Source organism: Xiphias gladius, chromosome 16 (assembly GCF_016859285.1).
Source record: "Xiphias gladius isolate SHS-SW01 ecotype Sanya breed wild chromosome 16, ASM1685928v1, whole genome shotgun sequence".
Taxonomy (NCBI): domain Eukaryota; kingdom Metazoa; phylum Chordata; class Actinopteri; order Istiophoriformes; family Xiphiidae; genus Xiphias; species Xiphias gladius.
In genome coordinates this window covers 11207366-11229505 of record NC_053415.1, presented here as the reverse complement: position 1 = coordinate 11229505, position 22140 = coordinate 11207366, and the positions used below count along the sequence as shown (strand labels likewise).

At 40.6% G+C, this 22140-nt stretch overlaps 1 protein-coding gene across 1 annotated transcript; it reads right to left on the bottom strand.

Moving 5' to 3' along the window:
• Positions 1 to 2297: 2297 nt before the first annotated feature.
• On the bottom strand, positions 2298 to 21016 carry map2 (microtubule-associated protein 2). The gene is made up of 9 exons (XM_040148537.1): positions 20838 to 21016; positions 20470 to 20712; positions 20053 to 20190; positions 18490 to 18551; positions 16732 to 16873; positions 15825 to 16132; positions 5087 to 5168; positions 3496 to 3608; positions 2298 to 2787 (listed from the first exon to the last, which is right to left on the bottom strand). The coding sequence occupies exons 1-9, from the start codon at positions 21001 to 21003 to the stop codon at positions 2566 to 2568; spliced, it is 1476 nt and encodes a 491-aa protein (XP_040004471.1). The 5' UTR covers positions 21004 to 21016; the 3' UTR covers positions 2298 to 2565.
• Between the last annotated feature and the right edge of the window lie 1124 nt (positions 21017 to 22140).

The window sequence follows — 22140 nt, the reverse complement described above, 5'->3', positions numbered from 1 at the left end:
GTGGTGACCATCGGATATGTGCAGACCCCATGGTGTCACGACATCCACTCGCTGTTTCCTGTACCAGCTGGGGAAGCAGGGGGAACAAAGGACTATGAGATGTCATTTCCTGAAACCTTCTTTTGTTTTGTTTTTAAGTTTTTTTTCCTCTTATGTCCAACTGGTGCTTTTTTTTTTTCTCTCCTTCTCCTCCTGCTGTTCAGGAAGCCGTCCCAATGTCCCACGTGATGTTTCTTTCCTCATCTTCACCAAAGTCCTCCTGTCTCATTGGGTTTTTTTTTTTTTTTCAAATCGTCACTGGCTTTAACAGTGGAACAGTGACAGAGGGGGAGGTGGGATAATGACGATCCCCTCCTGTCACTTTACTGTCTGGCTGGCTCTCTATCTGCCAGGGAAGTGACTGGTTTGGCCCAGGACTGGCCATCAAAATGAATCCACTCCTCACCGAACCCCTCCCTAAGTCTTAACTTATTGCATCCTCTGCCATTTGACAATAAAATTTTCACAAACTCCCATTTTATTCCCGAATTTCTGACTTTGTTTATTTGATGAAAGTCATTTGGATAATGAATTCAGCCAGAAGCACGTTAAAGGAATAGTTGGACATTTTGGAAGATAAGCTTATTCATTTTTGTACGGGTTTAAAAGAAATAAGATGTTAAACACTTTGAATAGTGAGCCTTTGAGGTGTAAGTAGTTGGATTTAGTAACCTCTGGATAGAGCCAGGCTAGCTGTTTCCACTCTTTAAGCTTAGCTAAGATAACAGGCTTTTGGCTCTGACTACATATTTACCTTACAGGCTTAAGTGTGGTGTGAATCTTTTCTGCGTATTCTCAGAGTTAAAGGGAAAAAAATTCCCAAAATGTCAAACTACTCCTTTAACTGTACGTCTTATCTGAAAAAGACAGTACTCCAGCATCAGTTTTTGTCCTTTTTATTGTCATTAATTATTGTAATTGGTGTCATATCAACAAGAGAAAAACTGCGTACATCTACTTGACCTTTTAAATACATTTACAGTTGCTGTAGGGTGGAGCAGAAGGCAGGGAGGGGGCACACGGAGATGGGTAATGCAGAAAAAACACAGAAGCAAACAAACAGTCGCAGGTGAGGGCACTAATTAAGCAGGAGGCAAGATATACCACAGATGATGTCTGAAAAAAGAAACTAGATCACCCAAACACTTTTTCCTAACAGATGTAACAGGAGTTGACCGAGTTGCCTCAGCCGTTTTATTTTTCTTCAAGTGTCTTTTTAATGGATTTTTCAACATTTTTTTTTCCCTCCAACTTCTTCTCCCACGTATTGCAAGAAAACATCCAGATACAGTAGCATCCTTGGTAAAACAACATGGGATCTGCACCAAATGCACACACACACAGACAGATTTCGGAGTAGCTGCTCTAATGCTAAACCTCAGGTTGCAAACTGTAGCATCGTCCTCTGTGGTTCAGAAAAAACCGACAGTCCTGATGAGTGCAACATCAGTCTGTCAGCGGAGAAACGTCTGTACTGTTCATTCATGTAAGCTGATTATCTGCAGCTGTAAAGACAATATACTTTTAGCTATTTCCTTTTTGGATGGAGGTTTGTGGTACAAACTCCAGTGTTTAATATTGATCTTTATTCTGATTTATAAACAGGCTTCTATATTGAACTACTAAGCAGGTACAAGTGTATGATGCTCTTCAACAGGACTGAGATGCATTCCTTAGCAACACCAAATCGGCTGTCTGACACTGTCACCAAGCATTACACTGTAAACAACTAATAACTACAAAACATGAACTTGTTTAATTTTTGTCCAATAATTGAGGAAATAACTTACTAAAATCCCTTTTTTTTAAATTACAAAATAGCCTCTTTTAATATTTGAATCAATACATGCTTGTCATAACATAGACCTAGTTCTTGCAATTATGCAATTTTACAGGTATATTTTATAGCCATATTGTCAATTCCGTTTAAAATGGTTTGAGGACACTTAGATGGCAAAGAACTTGCATGTTTATACATGTTTCTATATATATTTGTTAAATATATTATATATTGGATGACAAGAATGACTTTCAGTAAGGATGCTTGGTTTGTTAGGGGGTTTGGCGTCCATGCACGTTTACTGAACAAGAACAACACGTGCTGCATGGTGTGCTGGCCACATTACATCTTATTTAGTGTAGAAAAAAGCTAGAAGCTTCTTCTAAACACTGATCCAGGGCCAGCCAAGCCAATACCTAGTCCTTACATACTTAATCTTATCTAGGACCAGTGCTCAGACTGAACTATTCGATGCAACATTATTCAAAGAGAGAGAGGCCAACAAAATGAATCAGAAATAACACATATTTGGGTTTAAAATAGACAGGAAATAAAGAGGACCAGAGTACAGCAGCTCCTAATTCGAGTCTCTACTTAGGGTTGAGAGATGGATCTTGAAGTGGAGATGTTCAGAGGCTGTGGTTTAGCTGAGGCTGGCCTCAGGGTGCCAGGGGTGGGCAGAAAAGTTTGGGGGGATCAGGGTGAGGATGTCCGGAGTGCAGAGGACGAACCCACAGATCCAGTGTTCACAAACCCTGCTTAGCCAGAGCCGCAGTGACATCCTCGGCCAGGGTTGCTAGCTGCGGCGACTCCATCATGTTGAGACTGCCGGAGGAGGACAGGTGGCTGTCCCGGTGGCGCTGGGGAGAAACTGAGCCGGACAGGCCTGGCGACTGGATGATGATCTCAGCTCCGTGGTCGACTCGGGCCTTGGCGTGGTCGCGAAATGTCATCCTGTGGCTCTCAATCTGTTAAATGCAGGTGGAGAAGAGGATGGGGAAGAAGAAATACATCATTTTCATATCATGACAAATAAAAATATTCATATGCATCTCTGAGTCAGCTCTAGAACAACTGCTAATGATGTTTAACTTTGGAGTGTTTCACTCTCAAACACGTCTGTTTTGTAGACTTCACTCAAAGGCTGTTGCTCCTAGTCCTGTGTTGACATCAGAGCATAACTGAAAACTCAATGAACACAATTAGAGATGCTGGGATTAATTCATACACTATTTATTGATAGTGGCGTATACTATACCTTTACTGATACCCTCTCAGGCAGATAAAGGAATACAACAAGTTTTTGAAAGATTGGCCTGTTGTAAAAATGTTTTTTATATATATCACATGTACTTGAATCATTTTTGATTGAAGCTTCACCCTAAGTATTACTATGGCTATGCTGCATATCTTTTAAGATTACAGAAATATTCATGGACTAGGGTGATTTTTCTCTCTACATTCTTTCACTTTATAGGTAAACTGAAAAACTAGGGTGACTAAAAAGTCTGCAAACCATGAATCGTAGAGAAAATGTTATTTACTATGCATGTACACTCAAAAAAAAAAGTGTGTTTTGTATAGAGGACATACCTACATTGACTAGTAAGACAATCTCTCAAAAACTTGATGTTTTCCTTTAAATCGTGGATTGAGGGCATGGAGGTGACACTCACCGCGAAGTGGCCTCCACCAGGAATGTGGTGAGCATTATCCAGGGAACCCACCTTGGCTTGGGCTTTGTCTTTGAAGTCCAACTTCACACTCTCTATACGCACGTTACCTCCCCCTGGGAAGAAGCAGAGGAAGTGTAAAGAAAATGCAGAAATATCTACTCAGATTCAAATAGTGGTAGCAACCAACTAAAGATGAAAAGAAGAGGCTATGTGGCTGGAGAGTTTGCTCGTACAAAACCTCGGTCTCTTAAGAGACATTTCACGGGAAAAAGGAATGTGTGATTTTGTGCTGAAAGAGCGTGCGTGTCCAGTGAACCCTCAAAGGATGAGGCTTATAAAATAAAGACTCAGACTGTAAGGGGCCAGCAGATGGAGCTGCAGGACCTGAAGCAGTCACCACAACACCATCTTGGAGGGGAAAACTGGGTTTCCACATCTCGCCAGAAACCACAACACCTCCCACATTTGGCCGCCGGTGGACAGATCCATCCAGCTGTCAATCCAAATGCAGTTCACTGCTTCTTCCACTGTTGTTGTTTTTCAGTCCACCGTGATCTAGATCAGCACTGGAGCTTCATTTGACTGGTGTCTTAATTCAGGATTTAAATATAACTGGCAAATCACATTTATTATTTAGATTGGATTAGATTACATTTAATTGTCAGTTTACAGACAGCCGCAGTGCACTAAATGTCATAGCTTGCCTTCACACTCCGTGTCTGACATGTACAGGTAAACAAACAACCGACCTGTGGGATTCCTTGGCCCCATTTATACTTGGTATTAAAATGGGATCTGTATCTGGATGCATTATTTGGATATCATCTGACCCATGAACTTTTACATTTACACCTGGTATTCATGGGCAACACTTGCGAGGGAGGACTTGTTAGGTTCCGCTACTATTTGTAGCTTTTGATGGGCACCTTAAGCGAGCAGGAGAGGGGGATTTAGGTGACCTTTCAACTTTCTGGGCTGCCTTTTTTTTCTTAAGAGTGTGGTTAAACTGTGTGGATTGCAGAGATATGATCAAAATGCCGCATTTTCCCTTGGATTAACATGGATTTTTCCTTATCCAGATATGATATCCAAACACAGATCGCATGTTAATGCAGTCCTTGAGTAGGATCTCATCTTCGGCTACCAGACTGATGTCAAAGTTCAGACCTGAAGTTCAGGTCATAGTTCATTTAGGTGCCCTCCACACCACCTGCCTGCCTGTGGCTGCTGGCCTATTTTGCTTCTCCCCAAGGATTCACTGCTTCTTACAGAAAATGAATGGGAGCCAAGCCTTCAGCCCAGCTCACTGCACTCACCTGTTTTTCAACCCTCACACACATTCTCACCTGGAAGCTGCCCACTATAACCACAGTCTGAACTGAACAGCTTATGAACGACAGGTACCTTGCTCAAGTGCATCTAAGCAGTGCTAAAAAGTGCTGGACATCCACCACATAAATTCATATTGTAAGAGAGGGGATTGCACCAGTGACCTTCCGGTCACAAGCATGCTTCCTTAACGTGCATTCCACACTGCCACCCCCAGTGTTACCCCTCAGCTACCCCTGAATGAGTGCAGGCTGAAGGTTACCTGGCCGATGATGGATGTTGTCTAGAGAGCCACACTTGGAAGTCACATGGCTCAAGTCAATCTTCTTATTCTGTATCTGCACCTGAAAGAAACAAAGTCAGGAAAAGACAAGGTCAGAGCTTATAGTTCACAATGAGGCAATGAGAGGCAATCACTTCTATCTCCCCTCTCTGAATTATAGAGAAGAATAAAGTGCATCTGATCTGCAGTAAACTTAAGATGTTTAAAGAAAATGATTGGGTATCACTGAGAATGAAAGGCTGCAGTTTTCTACGTTTCGACACAGTGATATCTAATTGCATGTAATTATTAGAAAACACAAGCAAGACAGTGCAAGAGCAGACTACCAGTGACTCTTAAAAAACAGTCCTTGGGTTCTGCCGTGCGGAGAACTGCTGGTGTCTGTTAAACCAACTGAACCAAGACTGAATACAAGCTATGTGAGTGCTGGATCTGTGTTTTGAGCTAAAAATGTTTTTGGCACTTTCAGAAAACCTGTCAAATACACTGTACACCAAAACAGTGAAGATTCAGTGTGAGACAGTAAAAAAAAAAAAAAAAAAAAAAAAGACTGCACAGTTGAAAGTGGCTACAGGCGGAGAGTAGATAGGGATATGCAGTTATGTGACACACCCTGGGGATCTGAAGAGAAAACCACAGAGAGATATATAAGGAGTGAACCGATGAGACAGTAAACAGAGCGGAGCTGTAAAGCTTTAGACACAGCACAATGAACAAGAAGAGATACACCACATCCTGAGATGAATCACTGGGTCACGCCTGTGGTCAGCAATCACTTTGCCAAGTCGGCGATTCAGTTGATATGCCTTTTGTAACCAATGATTTGGTGTTCTTTATTTTCTCCTCTCTTAAATAGCCTGAGAGGAATAAAAAACAACAGGAAAAGTGAGACGATGATGAACAACACAGATCGTGAGCCACATAACTAACCACAACACCATGTGCACAGAGTACAGTTTGTGCCTTAGCCTGTTCAACTCCCAAGCGTCCCTTACACATGCATAACACTTGCAAAGATATACCGCATGAGTTTACAGACAGGGATGAGATGTGGTTTGTGTCAGCGTGCGTGATCGTCAGGCTGCAGCTCGGCTCGTCTCTCCAGCAATGACATCTTTATGAAATCTATTAACGCGTGTAAAGCGTTGGAGTCGTTTTCGTTCCTACGGTATGTTCGCATTATTTAAGGAGAAGACATTACACATGATGACCTTCTTGTTCTTTCGTGATTTTGAAAAAAAAAAAACTAGTATTACTTTTATTATTACTGAAAGGGAACTTTCCAACCAGGTGTATGTAAATGCAATCTTAACAAACATATGCCTAGATTATAAAATATTAAAATTTGCTTCAACTACACTTGGTAAATTTGCACCTTGTCAATTCTAATAAGAATTAATATAATAGATCTGCAGTCCCCATTTTCAACATGCAGACTTATATGTAGAGTACTGTTCAAAAGTTTTAGGCATGTTAAGTCTTTAGATTCTTATCTATCATACAATACCACCAGGAAGGAGTCTGATCAGTCCCAAATTTCTTCTGCAACATGAAAACCACCCCAAACACACTGCCAGAGTCATAAATAACCATCTTCAGAGACGAGAGGAACAGGGAGTCCTACAGCAGATGGTCTGACTTCCACACAGCCCTGATCTCAACATCATGGAGCCAGTCTGGGATTACATGAAGAGACAGAAGCAATCGAGACAGCCAGTGGCAAGTTTTTTAAGATGCTTGGAACAACCTACCTGTCCGGTAACTTGAAAAACTGTGCACAAGTGTACTGAGGAGAACTGCTGCTGTTTCAAAGGCAAAGGGTGGTCACACCAAATATTGATCTGATTTAGGGTTTTTTTTATGATTATTGCACTTTAATGAAGTTAACTGATAAATAGAAAACAATTCATGACATTATTTTTGAAAGCATCCTCACTATACTTTTAGTGCCTAAAACGTTTGCACAGTGCTGTATATACGTATAGAACAACAACCAAATGATTCATTTTAACTGTGCCAAATATCCTGGCCTTTTCCTGTACCAACCCGTCTGTTCCCCTCACCCGTGTCATAGCACTGTCTGAATGCAACCTGTGCTATGCCATTCTATCTCTAAATTTTCTGAAGCTGTGGGGATCCATTCAACAGTTGAACAACATTCAGCTTGCCAAATATTTACATTTTAGCGCCGGCTAGTTCAAACATGCCACAGATGACAGATGTCTCTCTATGTTGAATTAGTGTTTCAGTACATGCTGAGGGCCCAGTGTTTACCAGGTTTTTCTGTGCCTAATAATACACGAAAAAACACTAGACAATTTTTTCCTATGGTTGCATAAACTGACAATTTTCCACAAATAATTGTGATTTTGTTAAAATAACAACTTATTGTTTCGAGTCACACTACTATGAGACTAGCCAACAAAGTTACACGAATAGCCATGGATCTGTTTTGCAGTTATAAACGTCATGGCTCTGGCAACACAGTTGTTTGAAAGCAAACGTTGCAGGCACCTGCTATCCCCGATAATTTGTCAGATGCAAGTAAAAAGAAGCTTGGTGAGAACAGACTATTCTGAGGGAAGTGACATAAAGTCGAGAAAGAAGTTTTAATTGTCTCATTATTATGAGGCTTGTATAACCGTGCTCTGATCATGTGCATCACACAAATTGGAGACTTCAGATGGAGCACACACTGTACCTGCTGCCTTCAAATGGCTTTTAATCAGAATTAATCAGCTAAGAGGGAAGTGCTTCATGCAGCATGCTACCTGTTGAGCTATTGCTAGCAATCTCTGGAATCCTTTTTTTTCACTATGCATTTAGATTTCTATGCATAAAAATTTACCAATGCTAAAAAAGATGCCAAAACTATTTTTTAGTACAAAATGGAATGACAGCTGTACAAGAAGTACAGCCTTTACATGCAGAACGCTGCTAGAGCTGTGAATGTTGTCAAGTGCTGGATGAGGAGATATTCAGCCCTTTGTATCAAAACGCCTCGCAGGACACAAACAACAACTGGAGAGTGCTGTGTTGATGAGGAGCAATCGGGTACAGAGCACCAGCACTGCTGCCTTAATGAATGAGTGACTTAACAATAAACTGGGAAATGTACAGTGAGGTGGAAAAGGATAAGGCAACACTGAAAGAACACAAAACAACAAGACACAGAAATAACACTGACATAAACATTGAGACAATGGACTTGTGGCACAAGACTCACGTTTCCACCTCCTGCTGAGTAGCCCCGCCTGTCCAAGGACCCACACCTAGACTGAACATGGCTATAGTCCAGCTTAACACTGGGGATGAGAACCTGCAGGGGTGGAGGTCAGGAATGAGGTGGGAAAAGGCTTGGGCTTTCTGGCATGGCACTTCATTTTAAACATCTGTTTAAATATTCGGTCCTAGACGCCTGGGTTTGTTTGGCTGTAGTGCTGGCACTAATAACTGACACACCCCCTCTCCCCTGCTGCTTCCCCTACATAATGCGCTGGAAACAATAACTCTAAGCTCAAAGGCAAGACAGATTCATCTCACCAAATGTCTCACAGCAAGGCCTTTGACCCCGTGTGATTCCCTAGCCTACGTACCAAAATGTACTACATCTGGTGACTCCTCGGCAGATCCTCTTTGTTTTGTGTCCACCTCTAGGAATCAGCATAACATCCTATGAAACATTGGATCTCCTGCAAAAAATGGCGCTAAGCTGTCTAACTGAAGCCAAAGCTAGTTAGTGTGCCTTTCAGCCCTATGAGGATTTGGGGGAGTAAAAGGCTTTGGTGCAGAGTAACATGAAGTTCCAAGATATTACTGCAATTAATTTGTTTTTACATGGATTTTGAGTCCGTAAAACAACATAAGATTCTTGACATTCAGGAAATTTTGACTTCACGAGGAGTCACAAAAAGAGGCAACTCCTCGAGAAGATACCTGAATACGGTGTCAGAATTTCCTTTATGGTTTTGCATTTCCTCTGTTCAGACTCAAAATACGAGTAAATGCAAATTAAAAGCTGTTCAAACTTGAGTCTGTTAGCGTGCGGGGTGACTGTGCAGATTTGATGAACAGCTTTCTGTAGCTGCAGGGAGAGAAAGCAGGAGTGAGATGCAGACACAGCAGAGTTGATACATAAGCACTAACAGTTAATACATTTTTCCCAAGCAGTACAGTAAAAGCAAGGGGAACTGCACTGGAGAGAAAAAAAGACATACAGTACATACATATCCCAAGCATTTTGTTCATGAGGAGAGGAGAGGAGAGGAGGTGTGGAAGCCCTGAACTGTTCTGTATTTTCTTCATCATAGCTTGATCAGACCAAAACAATGCTTTAAATTACTGTTACACCCAGTATAGTAATATGCAAATAGTTTACTCAGTGTTTAGAGACTACTGTAACAATGCAAAAATGCTGATGGGCTCAATGACACCAGTGATAGTAAAGAATAATAAGAGAACATACAGTATACGCCATCTCTAAAGGGAAAGGATACGGTATGCTAGACAGACATGTGACGAACACCAACATGTTACTTCAGCTGCGAACGAGGGGGTTATTCAGCAGGCAAACAGGAGAAATACTGACTAGCAAACAGGACCTTGTTGGTCGTAAACTGAGTGTGTTTCCAGTTCCCAAGCAGCACAGTGTTTTGTGTCGTTGTTGTCCCTTAGGTCTACTAAAAGTATCTGATGTACAGTAACTGTCTTTCTGGTCCTAAGTAAGAGAACAAAGGCATGAAATCAGCTGAATGAAAGGACATTTCCATTAAAATTCTCCCCAAAGACAGTAATGCATTAGAAATTAAAAATAAAAACTAACTCATTTTCTGAAGAAACTGTTCTCATTTCTTTACAACCATTCATTAGGACTGATGCTTTATCATCTGTCCTAATTAAAATAATATAAATGATTTAGCTCTTCCTTTATAGTGACTACAACCTGTTTGAATGAACAGACAATTACAGAAAATTCACATTTAACCAATATACGTATACTTTATATAATAAAATATTTAAACATCAAATGAAAGGGTTTCTTGCCACCACATCAATCAAAGAAAGGGAAGGAAAAATGAGGGAAGGAAGGGAGCAAGGAAGATGAAACCAAATTTAACTTTGTCTCTAAATTTACTTTTGTATGTTTTCATCTGGGCAACATCTAGAATCAAATGGGAATCAGAGCCATTTCAAGGGTAAGAAAGAACACATTAACTCATTGTTGGACCAGACTACTAGTCTTTGCAACAATCTACAACAGCCGTAAAAAGGCAATACGAAATAACTGCCAGACACAGATACCAGACCTAAGATGCACAGTATTAAGAACGGGATTAAATGGCAAACAGAACGATAACAGGGCTTTCTGTGTCAGATGGAGCTGGTAGGACTTAAAGTTTCTTATTTGCCAGCATCTGGCTCTCTCTAACCACGAGGCCACCTTGGTGCCAGACAGTTGAGTTATCGTGGGGTTCACGGCACGTCTCTCAACGCAAGAGGACGGCTCAAATCAGAAGCTGACATACCAGTTGTTATGTTGTTACTGGCTGCTTTTGGGTGTGTGAGTAAAATATAATATAAAAGGCAACAATTGTACTACTAAGCTTTGAAAGTGACCTTTGTTACCAACAAACGACAGGTGAAAAGGGACACAAAGAATTGAATTTAGTTTCAAGCACAAGAATCAATCTGAAGTGGGAAAGTAGTGTTTTGAAGGTAAAATACAAACGAGAGCACTACTAGACTAGACCACTAGACCACTAAGCTAGCCACATATCCAGACTTGCACAGCACAAAAAGAAGCAGCTTGCTGCATGTCACTTAACAGTGGGAATTCTTTGGACACACTGACAAACTAGAATTAAATATGGCCGTCACCCATCTCCTCAGTCAAGGAGGGTAAAGATGGAAGGGTACATACATTGCCTCCACGGGGAGAGTGCTTCAGATTATCCTTGGAGCTGCATTTTGACAGTACGTGACTGAAGTCCACCTTCTTGTTTAAAATATGAATCTATGGAGAAATACACAGATATTATGGACCTCTCACATGGTGGATGGGACTGAATAGTTGTCATAACACGACTGCGAGGAGACACTAGAGGACAGCGATGATCAATGTATTGAAAAGCGTGTGGTAATTTATATACATGACATTGTCTTTACTATTGTTGACCATGAAGGAAGTCTTGAAGAATAAGTTTGCATGGGAGATCCTGATCATTGACATTGTCGTTAAATGTGTGAAATGAATACACCAAGTTTTTGAAAAGTTGTAACATCAGTCATCTGTCAGCCCAGTTAAGTATTTGCTCCAATTCTCTATGGTAAAACTTCAGCAAACAGCTAGTAGTAAATCACTAGCATTATATCAAAAGAAAAGATACCAATATTTGTCCTTTTCGTTCTTATATTTCTGTAAGTTTCTTAAATTTAAAAGATACAATTAACATAATATAGTAAATGTAGAGAGATGTAGGTTTGAAACAATTTCAATTTAGCAACAATAAATTCATTTACTTTCCACTATGGGAAAAGAGAAAAGAACCGCACTTTACAGCTGTGTTTAGCTGTGGAGCATCTACAAGTTCTCATTTACTCACCAACTATAGTGGCCCCCTGAGCCACCGGAATAAACAATCTACCACTTGCTTCAAGTGGTAGGTTACTTCAATCATTAAATTAATTCATTAACAGAGCAGAAACTTGGTGTATTCCTTTAACTGTTGAAAACTACTTGTTGACTACTATGAATCCTAAGGTGTGCCACTGAAAAAAAACATTTTAAAAAAATAATTAAATTATTTCTTTAAAATTATAAACACAAAAAATACATTTATAATTAATTAATAAATTGATCAATTTTAAAAAGCTATTATAAGTTGATTCATTTCTATTGCAATGATACATTAATAAACTTAAAGTTAAAAAAAATAGAACTGCAAAATTACATACTTTTTGTCAATTAATGAACTTATGCATTGACCTCTCACGTTTCATTTGATAGTTTATTTGTTTCCCACTTCAACATTTACAGTTTCAATTCAGTGATCGTTTTATTTAAAGATGTAAGCCTCTAAAAATTAAAATAAATCTAACCCACAGAGCCGGATCTCTGATTGGCTTGACCCCACACGTGACTCCTGCCTAAACATAACAGCTCCTTCTGCTGCTCCGTGGGTTGGACATCATTCAATATTTAAAATGAAAGTATCATTTCATTGTGTGAGGACTAAGTTAACTGAATTATTAATTTGGTAAATTTAATGATCTCATTAAATCCTTTTTTTTCCTTTGGCTTTATGCCTGATGTAAATATAAATTCAATCAATGAATCACTGTTTACTGTTATTATTGTTTTTAATTCTTTCAGTGGCACACTTTCATCCAGGCTCTATAAAAACACACGGTGCCACAATTAACAGTGCTGAGGTATACCAGAAGGTCTTGGGTCCAGGTCACACTGTGTGCCGTTGACAGACACAGAGTAATGGAGATGAGGCGCAGCACTGACTTCCAGATCCAAGAGGCCCTGCATTTGGCCTCTGATGGCATATTTTGGTCCTTGTTCTTCTATGAGGACAATCATTGGACAGGTCAGTGGCTGGGGGAGGCTCACTACAGGAGGTTCTTGGAAATAGGAACTACTTGGACCTGCCTGGGACTACCAAAGGTCAGGGGAGAAGTATATTACTGTCATATGAAAACTGTTACTTGTACTTTATGTGTGACTAAAATATTGCACGTCAACTGTGTATTGAGAGGATTTTACTGTCCGAACTGAAATCCAACCGAAAAACTGAACTGGAACCGAGCTCAAAATACGACTGCATTTCCTGGTTTTCACAATGTGGAAATAGGAGCTTATGGCAGGACAATAGCAATATGCTACTGAAAGACGGTTCAGGAATATTTTTAGTCAAGAGTGTGTTGAGAAGAGGAGCGTGACTGAAGTAGCTTCTTCGTACTCTAAATTTTCTAACTGTGTGAGCCGGAACTCAAAGCCCTGAAGTGCCTATTGTAAACCCAAATCACACGGCATTTTCAAAATTTAGAGCTGTCGAGAAAGAGTAGGAGAAAAGCGTGCTAAGGAATGGGACACTGAATCTTGTTCATTTGAGTATTACCACGTTGCAGTCCTCACCTGATCAAGTGGGAACAGTGTAAAATCCTGCCATATCTGGTAACTGCTACCAGCAGGTATTTTAGACAGAAAAATGAAAAAGTTTGCGTAATGCTGATGCTAGTTTCAAATCGACTGTTAAATGTTCATTGATTAATAAATTATACAATTACCTGTATGTTAGAGAATACTAAACGTTACCTTTAGGGTGTTCATACTGCAGCTATTTAACATGTTTTACTAAAGCTGACTTCAAGTTAATGTCTGATCCATTCTGAGAGCATCTTTTGCTAAGACATGCCATTGTATGCATCTTGCATAATTTCTTGGTTGGAACTGCATTAGGACAAAATTAATTATATTAACATTTGACAAATGTCTTTCCACCAACAAGTTATCAAGTCATTCATAAAAAGATATAAGAGTAAACTTTTTCAACATAGGTTATTAAGATATAATTTAATAAATTGCCGTGTATATCTAATGAGTAGCTAACCCTCCTACAGGACAGGTAACAGATGCCTTAAGTGTGTAATGTTCACAGCCAAACATAAGCAGATAAACAACGGACCATAATTCCAACCCAACCATGGGCCAACCACTTCCACAGCCACAAGGCTACAGGTAAAGTCCATTCCAATGGAGCTTTTGCTGGGGAGCCCTGGATTACCTTTGCTTTCAAGGCAGTCTCTCACAAATACTCACACTGCATAAGGTTTACCCTCTACACAGCTCTACTCCAAAAGAGATTTGCATGAAAGGAACAACACTGCCAGCCTCATCATTGTCCGTGATTATGACCCAGCATGCATGCTTGCACACACAAACACACATGCAAACATGCACAGAAACTCCAGTCAGGCCATTTCTCCTGAAAATGACAGGGAGGCGATTGGAGCATGATCCCTCCCTATCTTCTGGCTGGCTGCACAGAGCAGCACAGAGACCTGGCAAGTCATGAAGATGTCAGCCAAACGCTTAGACTCTTAATCAGGCCATCAGAGGAGGCTTGTCAGAGCTGATGGCTACCGACACATGGCTGTTTTCATTACTATGCTTCCTGTTGCGGCCCTGACTTCAGACTCATGCTGGAACAAGATATTTGTCAAACTGTAGGATATACACTCCTAAGCACCCTGCTAATGCAGATGCAGTGCAGCAATGGAAAACACGATTTGAAATGCAGATTTCTGTTGGCTGGAGTGCTGTCTTCAGTTCACAGAGCCAAGGGCAAAAACTGAAGGAACAAATACAGCTCACAGTTTTACACTCACTTTTCTGTATTTTTAAATTTGAGGCCTAGGAATTAGTAGTTTAGGGGCTAAGAAATAAAATAAGCACAAATTTGACCCTATAGAGGCCAGATTTGTACTTGGGATCTTGTCAACATAGAAATTTGTCATTAGCTTATGAAATTATGATTATGATTCAGCTCATCTTTTATCCTCAGGATCAATAGTCTTGATCCATGGATGGCAAGACAGCTCACTGTATACATCTAGATCAACATGGGCAGCCCTTTGGAGTCTCCATTTTGTTTGACAAAGGTAAGCCTGATATGTTGTCAACTTTTAACATTGGTTTGGTTCATCTTGGACAACTTTTTTCCTGCTACAGGCTCAATTCTCTACACTGACACCTTTATTCTGGCTCACTGCCATTTCAGAGAGGGCAGGAAGCATTTAATTGTGTGTCTGACCTCACTTGATCCAAACGGCTGCCTATAGTTGCATATAGGGACACTGGGGGTTGATCTTGCTGACTGGTAAATCAAACAATTAACTGAAAGTAGTTTAAAACTGCAAAGAACAGCAGAGCAGGGTGTTGGTTATCAATATTATTATTTTGATCAATGTTAATGTCAAAATTATGGCTTTAAATAAGTTGTAGGCCAGTCCTTCCCTAAAACTTTCAAGGATTTTGAAGGACTGAAGAAACTTGGTATTTCTTGTTTTTACTACAATTTACTACAATTTTATATATTAAAGTTAAGAAAAATGGTGCAAAATTCCTTATTTTCTCAGTTTAAATCAGTGCACATTCCATGTTTAATACATGGCTGTGAGAATTAAGAGTTTTCGTCCGCAGAACACAATTATTTCTTAACTCATTGTTCTTTTACACTGGTGAGTCATGACCGCAGAGTAAAAGTATAAAGCGATAGCTAAGAATCTAAAAAAGACAATGAGTATGACACAGGTAGAAGAGAGGAGCCATGGGAAATAATCTTATCAGAGCAGAAGAAAAAAACCACAAGATGTTAGAAAAAAACACGCTTTACCATACAATTCAAATTAGGACTTATCGCTGTCTTCGGTTCATACCAATGGTATATGGCCCACTGGTCTACATGTATATGGACCTAAGGGGGGGCTGATATAGTTTTTCATATCTGCATGTTACCTGTGCTACCAAAAATAAACTTGTCAATGGCAATATCTATCTCTTAAATCATAAAACAGAGAAGCTTGTTAAAAACAGAAACACGTGAAAGCCAGTATAAATAAGAATGCACCATTGCAGAGGTGAAAGAAATAAACAAGTAGTTAGTCAGACACTACAGATTTTGGGGGAAGTGTGGGAGAAGAGCTTCACCTGTCCTCCTTTGGGCTGGTACTTGATATTCTCCGTGGAGCCAATCTTTGACTTGACGTTCTTGAAGTCGGGCAGCGGCTGGTTGATGATGCGAAGCTGCTTGGGTGTGGTTGCAGGCGACTTGGGTGGGGTGCGGACTACGGCCACCTTCCTCTCCTGGGAAATCAAGCTGAGGGAGCGAGGGGTTCCAGGGGTCCTTGAAGATGATGAGTAGCTGGGAGGGGTCCCTGGGGTGATGGCTGTGGAGCCAGGGGTGCGGGGGGTGGAGTGGCCACTGCGAGCCGAACGGGAGCGTACTGATTCTGTTACTGTTTGGAAGAAGTATAAGGGTCAACGTTGGAGCTGAAGGTGAAGAGGTGCTGTATGATAAGAACTCTGAAATACTGATGTTTTGTGTTAAACCGAACTACAGACTATTTCAAGTATCCAATGAAAACCTTTTACCCACATCCATTTTGGTTCCAGCTAGTAGACCTGTACAACCTAATACAATCAATTACAATAGTACAATAAATATTTTTTTGCTATCAAAATGATGACGGTATAGAAAATCCCTCGTACCTGTCATACTAGGGGCTCGTCCTGTCCTGTGCTCTGCCCTCATCTCAGTGCGAAACGCTACAGAATGCAAAAGAGGAAAGATTTAAAATTTAACTACATGAGCAAAGAAGAAAATGAGTGGGAAATTTGGGGCTCGCTAAGAGTCAAATTGCACATGCGTTCACCTGGGTCTGTACTAAAGCAAGTTATGTTTTGATAAACCATCAAAAACAGTGAGACATACTGTTACATTGAGATGGAGATAAAGAGAAAGAGATGAATAGGAAAAACATAAGCCTATTTGATTAGTACAGAATGAGTGAAGCAATACTTATAAAGTGAGTTGATTAGAGGAGCTGCAGCCTACATGTGGGTCTGCGGGGAGCGGTAGAGCCGGAGCTGGTGATGGAGGTGGAACTCTCCTCCTGGTCTTGGTACCCACGGCGACTCAGAATGGAGGCATGGCGCGGCATAGAGGACCTCTTCTCCGGGCTCCGTGATCCACCGTCCTGTTGGCACACACACACCAGAGACAGGGAGGAGATCCTTAGGCCAGTGTGGCTGTGATTTATTTTTAGCAGGTGAAACAACAGGTTTAGGTGTGAAATATTACTAAATAAAAGTAATTTTTAAACAAGTCACGTTGATGTTTTTATGTTCTATCCAGAACTCCTGCAGCTACAGCGCTGCTCTATCATCCACCTACCTTGGCTATGAGTGTCAATAATACTTGGGAGCTTTGAGGCTCTGCTGAGGATGGGCGAGGTCTATCTAATAAGGCAGTCACTCTGGATATGGAGGTGGGGATCTTTGTTAGTGGCAAACGATGGGAGTGGCACTGAGATGGTACAACGATGGGAGCCGGTAGGTGAGTAGCATGGCACCAAAACACAGGACAAAGGGTGAAAGAAGAGTGGTGAAAATAACAGTGCTTCAACGTGCATTATCAGTGCAAAAGATCTGATGTATCCTTTGTGGGATGAGAAATTAGATATCAACATCAGATCTTGTGTGTTTAGTATTTAATCATAGCCCAACAAAACAGCCATTCATGCACATTCATTGTGAACATGTCAGTATGAAATTAAAAAAATGAGTCCATCCATTAAAATGCCAAACAAAGAATCTACAGAATACTGTTCACCATGCCCGTGCGATACTTCAAGTGCAGACCACAGTAAATGATATATTTGAAGACTGTAAATAGAATGTGTAAATCAAAAGTGAAATACAATGTGGGCTCAAATTGACAGGAGATACTTAAAGTATGCTGTAATGATATGACATTTAAGATATGCAGAAACTGTGTTATTTTAGACACAATAACTGCCATTACCATGGTGGAGGAGTAAAATGGAGTCACGACCAAAGCTGCTGGAGAAATGTCACAGGGTGATTCAACACCCACTGAGTAAAAAAACATTCTAAATGGATCTGTCTTATCTACTTGTGCAAAAAAAAAAACATTATACAAGGCAACAATAGTAAAAATTATACAAAAAGCAAAAGCAACCAACAGAGATTTTTTTTTCATTAAATATGAAGGAAAAGCAGTGTTGATACAGAAATACAATGCACTGTTTTTCAAGCAGTGATTAGGACTCAGAAAGAAGGGAAACAGCACTCGCTGAAAGTGAATGTAATGTGTTTATCTGAATAGATGATTAGGGTGCTCGGAAGTCACAAGAGAGAAATATGTAACAGCTTTTTAATGAAACTTAATTCTAGAGATAATTATTCTGTCTAATTAATGTGGTGTGTATTGTTTCAGTGTTTATGCAAACGATGCACAAGGCAACTTGTGTATTAGCATTTCCATACTGATAGAGAGAGGTAAAGGTTTGAAATCTGTCACACCAAAAACAATATGAGAGAAAGCAGATCTAATGCTGGCAAGTATAGTTTTCTGGTGACTGAGCAGTCAGTCAGAGCTGTTTAGGAGAAAGTTTGAGGTTCTATCTTCAGTGTCAATTTGTCCTGATTCATGTTTTATTTAATGGCTCTAACGCAAACCCAACTGGTGATTCAGGCCAGTTGCCAGTAAAGCTTCGATACGGTATTCCTCTCCGCCAGGAGCACTGGTGCCAGGGGTTATGCCATTGTGGGACTGGTGAAGCATACTCACCGATGCTCTGTCGCGAGACTGTCTTGCAACACTGAGAGGCTGACGGCTGTCTGGCAGGGCCTCTGAGGAACAGAGAGAGAAGCACAATTTCAGGTAAATCAAAATACTCAGAACACCTGCTGACTTTCATAAATTGGAGGAGAAGGAGTGAGAGCCTTTGAAATGTCCTACTTTGGAAGATTAACATCATATTTTTACCTTTGTGAGGATGTTTGGTTCGCATAAGAACAGAAATATAAAAATACAGACATTCAACTTTGTAATCCAAAATTTGGCATTGTAAACTACATGACAAATTTAATATTCTATGGGAGTGGGTTGCTCCCTATTTGAAAGCGCTGTTCTGCAAAGATTTGGCAAAATATCACATAGAATGGAGGAAAATGTATTATGTATGGCAACCCTGGAATATAATCTAATTGGGGCAATGCAGCACTATACTGATCTTTCATCATCAGTGACACAGAATTCAGTTCGTCAGGGGAAAATGAGGTGCAAACTACCTCTGGGACAGAGCAGTATTACAGAGTCATTATAGTATCTGGTCCATAGAACAAAACCATGGATTACCAGTTGCCTGGCAACCGGAGGTTGAAGTAAGCTAGTGGTGGAGTGGATATGTAATTCTTGAAAAGACCATAGTGGTCAGATAGCTTTTATAGATTTTTAAGACCAAACAACTTTCTAATTATCATCAGGGAACGCGTCAAAATATTTGAAACATTATATAAACGATTGGCATATTAATTTGAGAAATCAGCAGATCACCAACAGCTCAAACACATAAAAATCCTGGAAATGGTAACAGCAAATAAAGATGCATTTAAATAGTAATTTAACACTATTTGAAAACTCTTAGCTGTGTCCAAAAGCACATTCTGAACGTAGCCACTACACAGCGCCCTCAAAAATTCCACATTGGAACAAAAAAAGTAGAGTCCATGGCATGTACACTACTTTCTGCTCACAACCACACAATGCAATGCTCAACATTTTAGAGATGAGAAAATTACCATTAAGTGGCTCTACAGCTGACAGTGATGACGCAAACCGACGATAATTAGTAAGTATTAGGGTGTAGTGAATGATTGAACAAGAGGGTGATTTCGGAGGGTGATTCTGTTGACCTTGCTGTATTGATTTATAAGTGTTCCCTGAAATCTCAGTTAGGTGTGGTTATGGATACACTAAGCACACATCTGAGCACATAATTAAACAAATGCTCAAGCAGAAGATGTCAGTGAAACTGCTTTTCAGCTTGGTGTTAAGTTACTCTTCATGGAACAGAGAGAGGGCGAGAGAGGGAAACACTGCAAAAACCAACACAAAACAAAACAGAAAAGAAAAATGAAGCCAAATGAAACAAGTATGGCAGTTAATTTTTATTGTGTTCAAATACAAAGAAACCCACATGACAAAAACAAACCACTGCAACCAATAAAACAAAACAAATGCTGAAACCAGATGGAAGCTGACAGTGGAGGTAAAATGTAGTGGGAACTGGTCTTGTGGTGACTCCTGCAGAAAGCAGCAGTTGTGTGACAGACCAAGGCAATGTGTCACCTGTGAGTCTCCTTCTGGGGCAAGATTGGTGCTGGGTGTGGCGGGTCTCGCGGACTGCTGGTTTCATCATGCTCCTCTTGGATGGAGATTGAGTTTGAGTCTCCATTTTTTTGGTAAGCTCAGTCTTCCTTATCACAGCTACATTATCAGAGGAAACAGGGCCATTGAGGAAAGCAGGACACAACAATAAGCAGAGACTGATGCTGAAGCATGGTAAAATGTGGTTTTGGAGCTGTATAAAAAAAAAATTCCCTGATCCCCTTTTTTAGTTCTTGTATGTGTTGAACTATAACAAAAACAGCTAACTCAAATCAGTGTCTTAGTGAGCTATTGAGACTGCAATTTTTTGGACATAAAAAGTTGTATATGGAAGAAATGAACCACAAGAAATCAAAAGGAAAACAAAATAACAAGAACCTTTTTTCTTCTTGACTTCCTCTCTGGGGATGTAGACAGGTTCTTTGTGGACAGGTTTGCGTTCTGGTGTGGAGATTCGACCTCTAGCCCGCCCTCCTTTGGCCTTTGGTTTGACTGGCTTCTCCTGTTTCTCTGGCTTCTTCTGTTGTGCCTGCTTGTGCGGGACCACACCAGGCTTTTTGACTGGGCTGGGCACCTTGGGCAAGTGCTCAATCTGCTCTGTTACCATACTTTTATCATCATCTGCAGTTTGGCAAAACAGGGCATGAAAAACATTTAACATTATTCAATATATTTACTTAAAGCATAAAGGAAGAAAGGGAAAAAAAGATCAATATTCAAGAGCAAACCACCAAAAGAGATCTCACCTTGTGTGTCAACCCAGGAGCTGTCCAGGATGGAATCGTCCATTGTGGTCTCATCTCTATCGTAGCTTTCTGTCGGTTCTTCTGTTTCTATGGTTTGAGGCTCCTTCTCGGGGGAGGCAGCGGTCTCAGGAACATCACCCACCTCCTCTAGACTGGCAGCCTCCATGTCTGCTTCTTGGGCAAACTCCACAGATTCCTCCTCTTCCTCCTCTTCCTCTTTCTGCGCAAAAACAAAGGGGGCTCAGCAGGCAGGTGGAGCCGAGAAACGAAACGTCCGCCTCCCTCTGCTCGCCCTTGATCTGGACCTGGACCACGGTGTGATTCAACTGTCACTTCTGTGACAACAGATTCAGCAGCCTGTCTCTGGGATCTCTTTATTACTCCCCCCCCCGGCTGCTCCTGCTTTTTGCTTTTTCCCTCTTTCTGCGCCAAAACGCAAAGGAGCTTTCAGCCTCAGGGTGGAGCAAGCGGCACTGCTGTGTCCCTCCTCTCCTCTCTATGATCTGGACCTGGAATGAAATCATCTTCAACTCATCACCAACTGTCACCACTGATTCAATGGCAGCGCGAGTCTCTGGGATCTCTTTCTTTATGGCCCAGCTCCCAGCCCTGCTTTTTTTTTTTTCTTTCTCTCTCTCCTCACCTCCCTCTTCCTCCTGCTCAGCCTCCACAGGTTTTTCAGCTTCTTTCTCAGCAGGCGTCAGGGCTGCTTTTTCCTCTGGTTGTCTTGGCATCTCTTCAGGCTTGTCTACAACCTTTTTGTCCATCTCAGCTTCTTCCTTCTCTTTCAGTTCCCTCTCTTTCTTTTCTTTTTCTTCCTTCTCTTTTAGTTCCCTCTCTTTCTTTTCTTTTTCTTCCTTCTCTTTTAGTTCCCTCTCTTTCTTTTCTTTTTCTTCCTTCTCTTTTAGTTCCAACTCTTTCTTTTCTTTTTCTTCCTTCTCTTTTAGTTCCAACTCTTTCTTTTCTTTCTCTTCCTTCTCTTTTAGTTCCCTCTCTTTCTTTTCTTTCTCTTCCTTCTCTTTTAGTTCCCTCTCTCTCTTTTCTTTCTCTTCCTTCTCTTTTAGTTCCAACTCTTTCTTTTCTTTCTCTTCCTTCTCTTTTAGTTCCCTCTCTCTCTTTTCTTTCTCTTCCTTCTCTTTTTGTTCCCTTTCTAACTTTTTTTTCTCTTCCTTCTCTTTTTGTTCCCTTTCTAACTTTTCTTTCTCTTCCTTCTCTTTTTGTTGCCTTTCTAACTTTTCTTTCTCTTCCTTCTCTCGTAGTTCCCCCTCTCTCTTTTCTTTCTCCTCCCTCTCTTTTAGTTCCC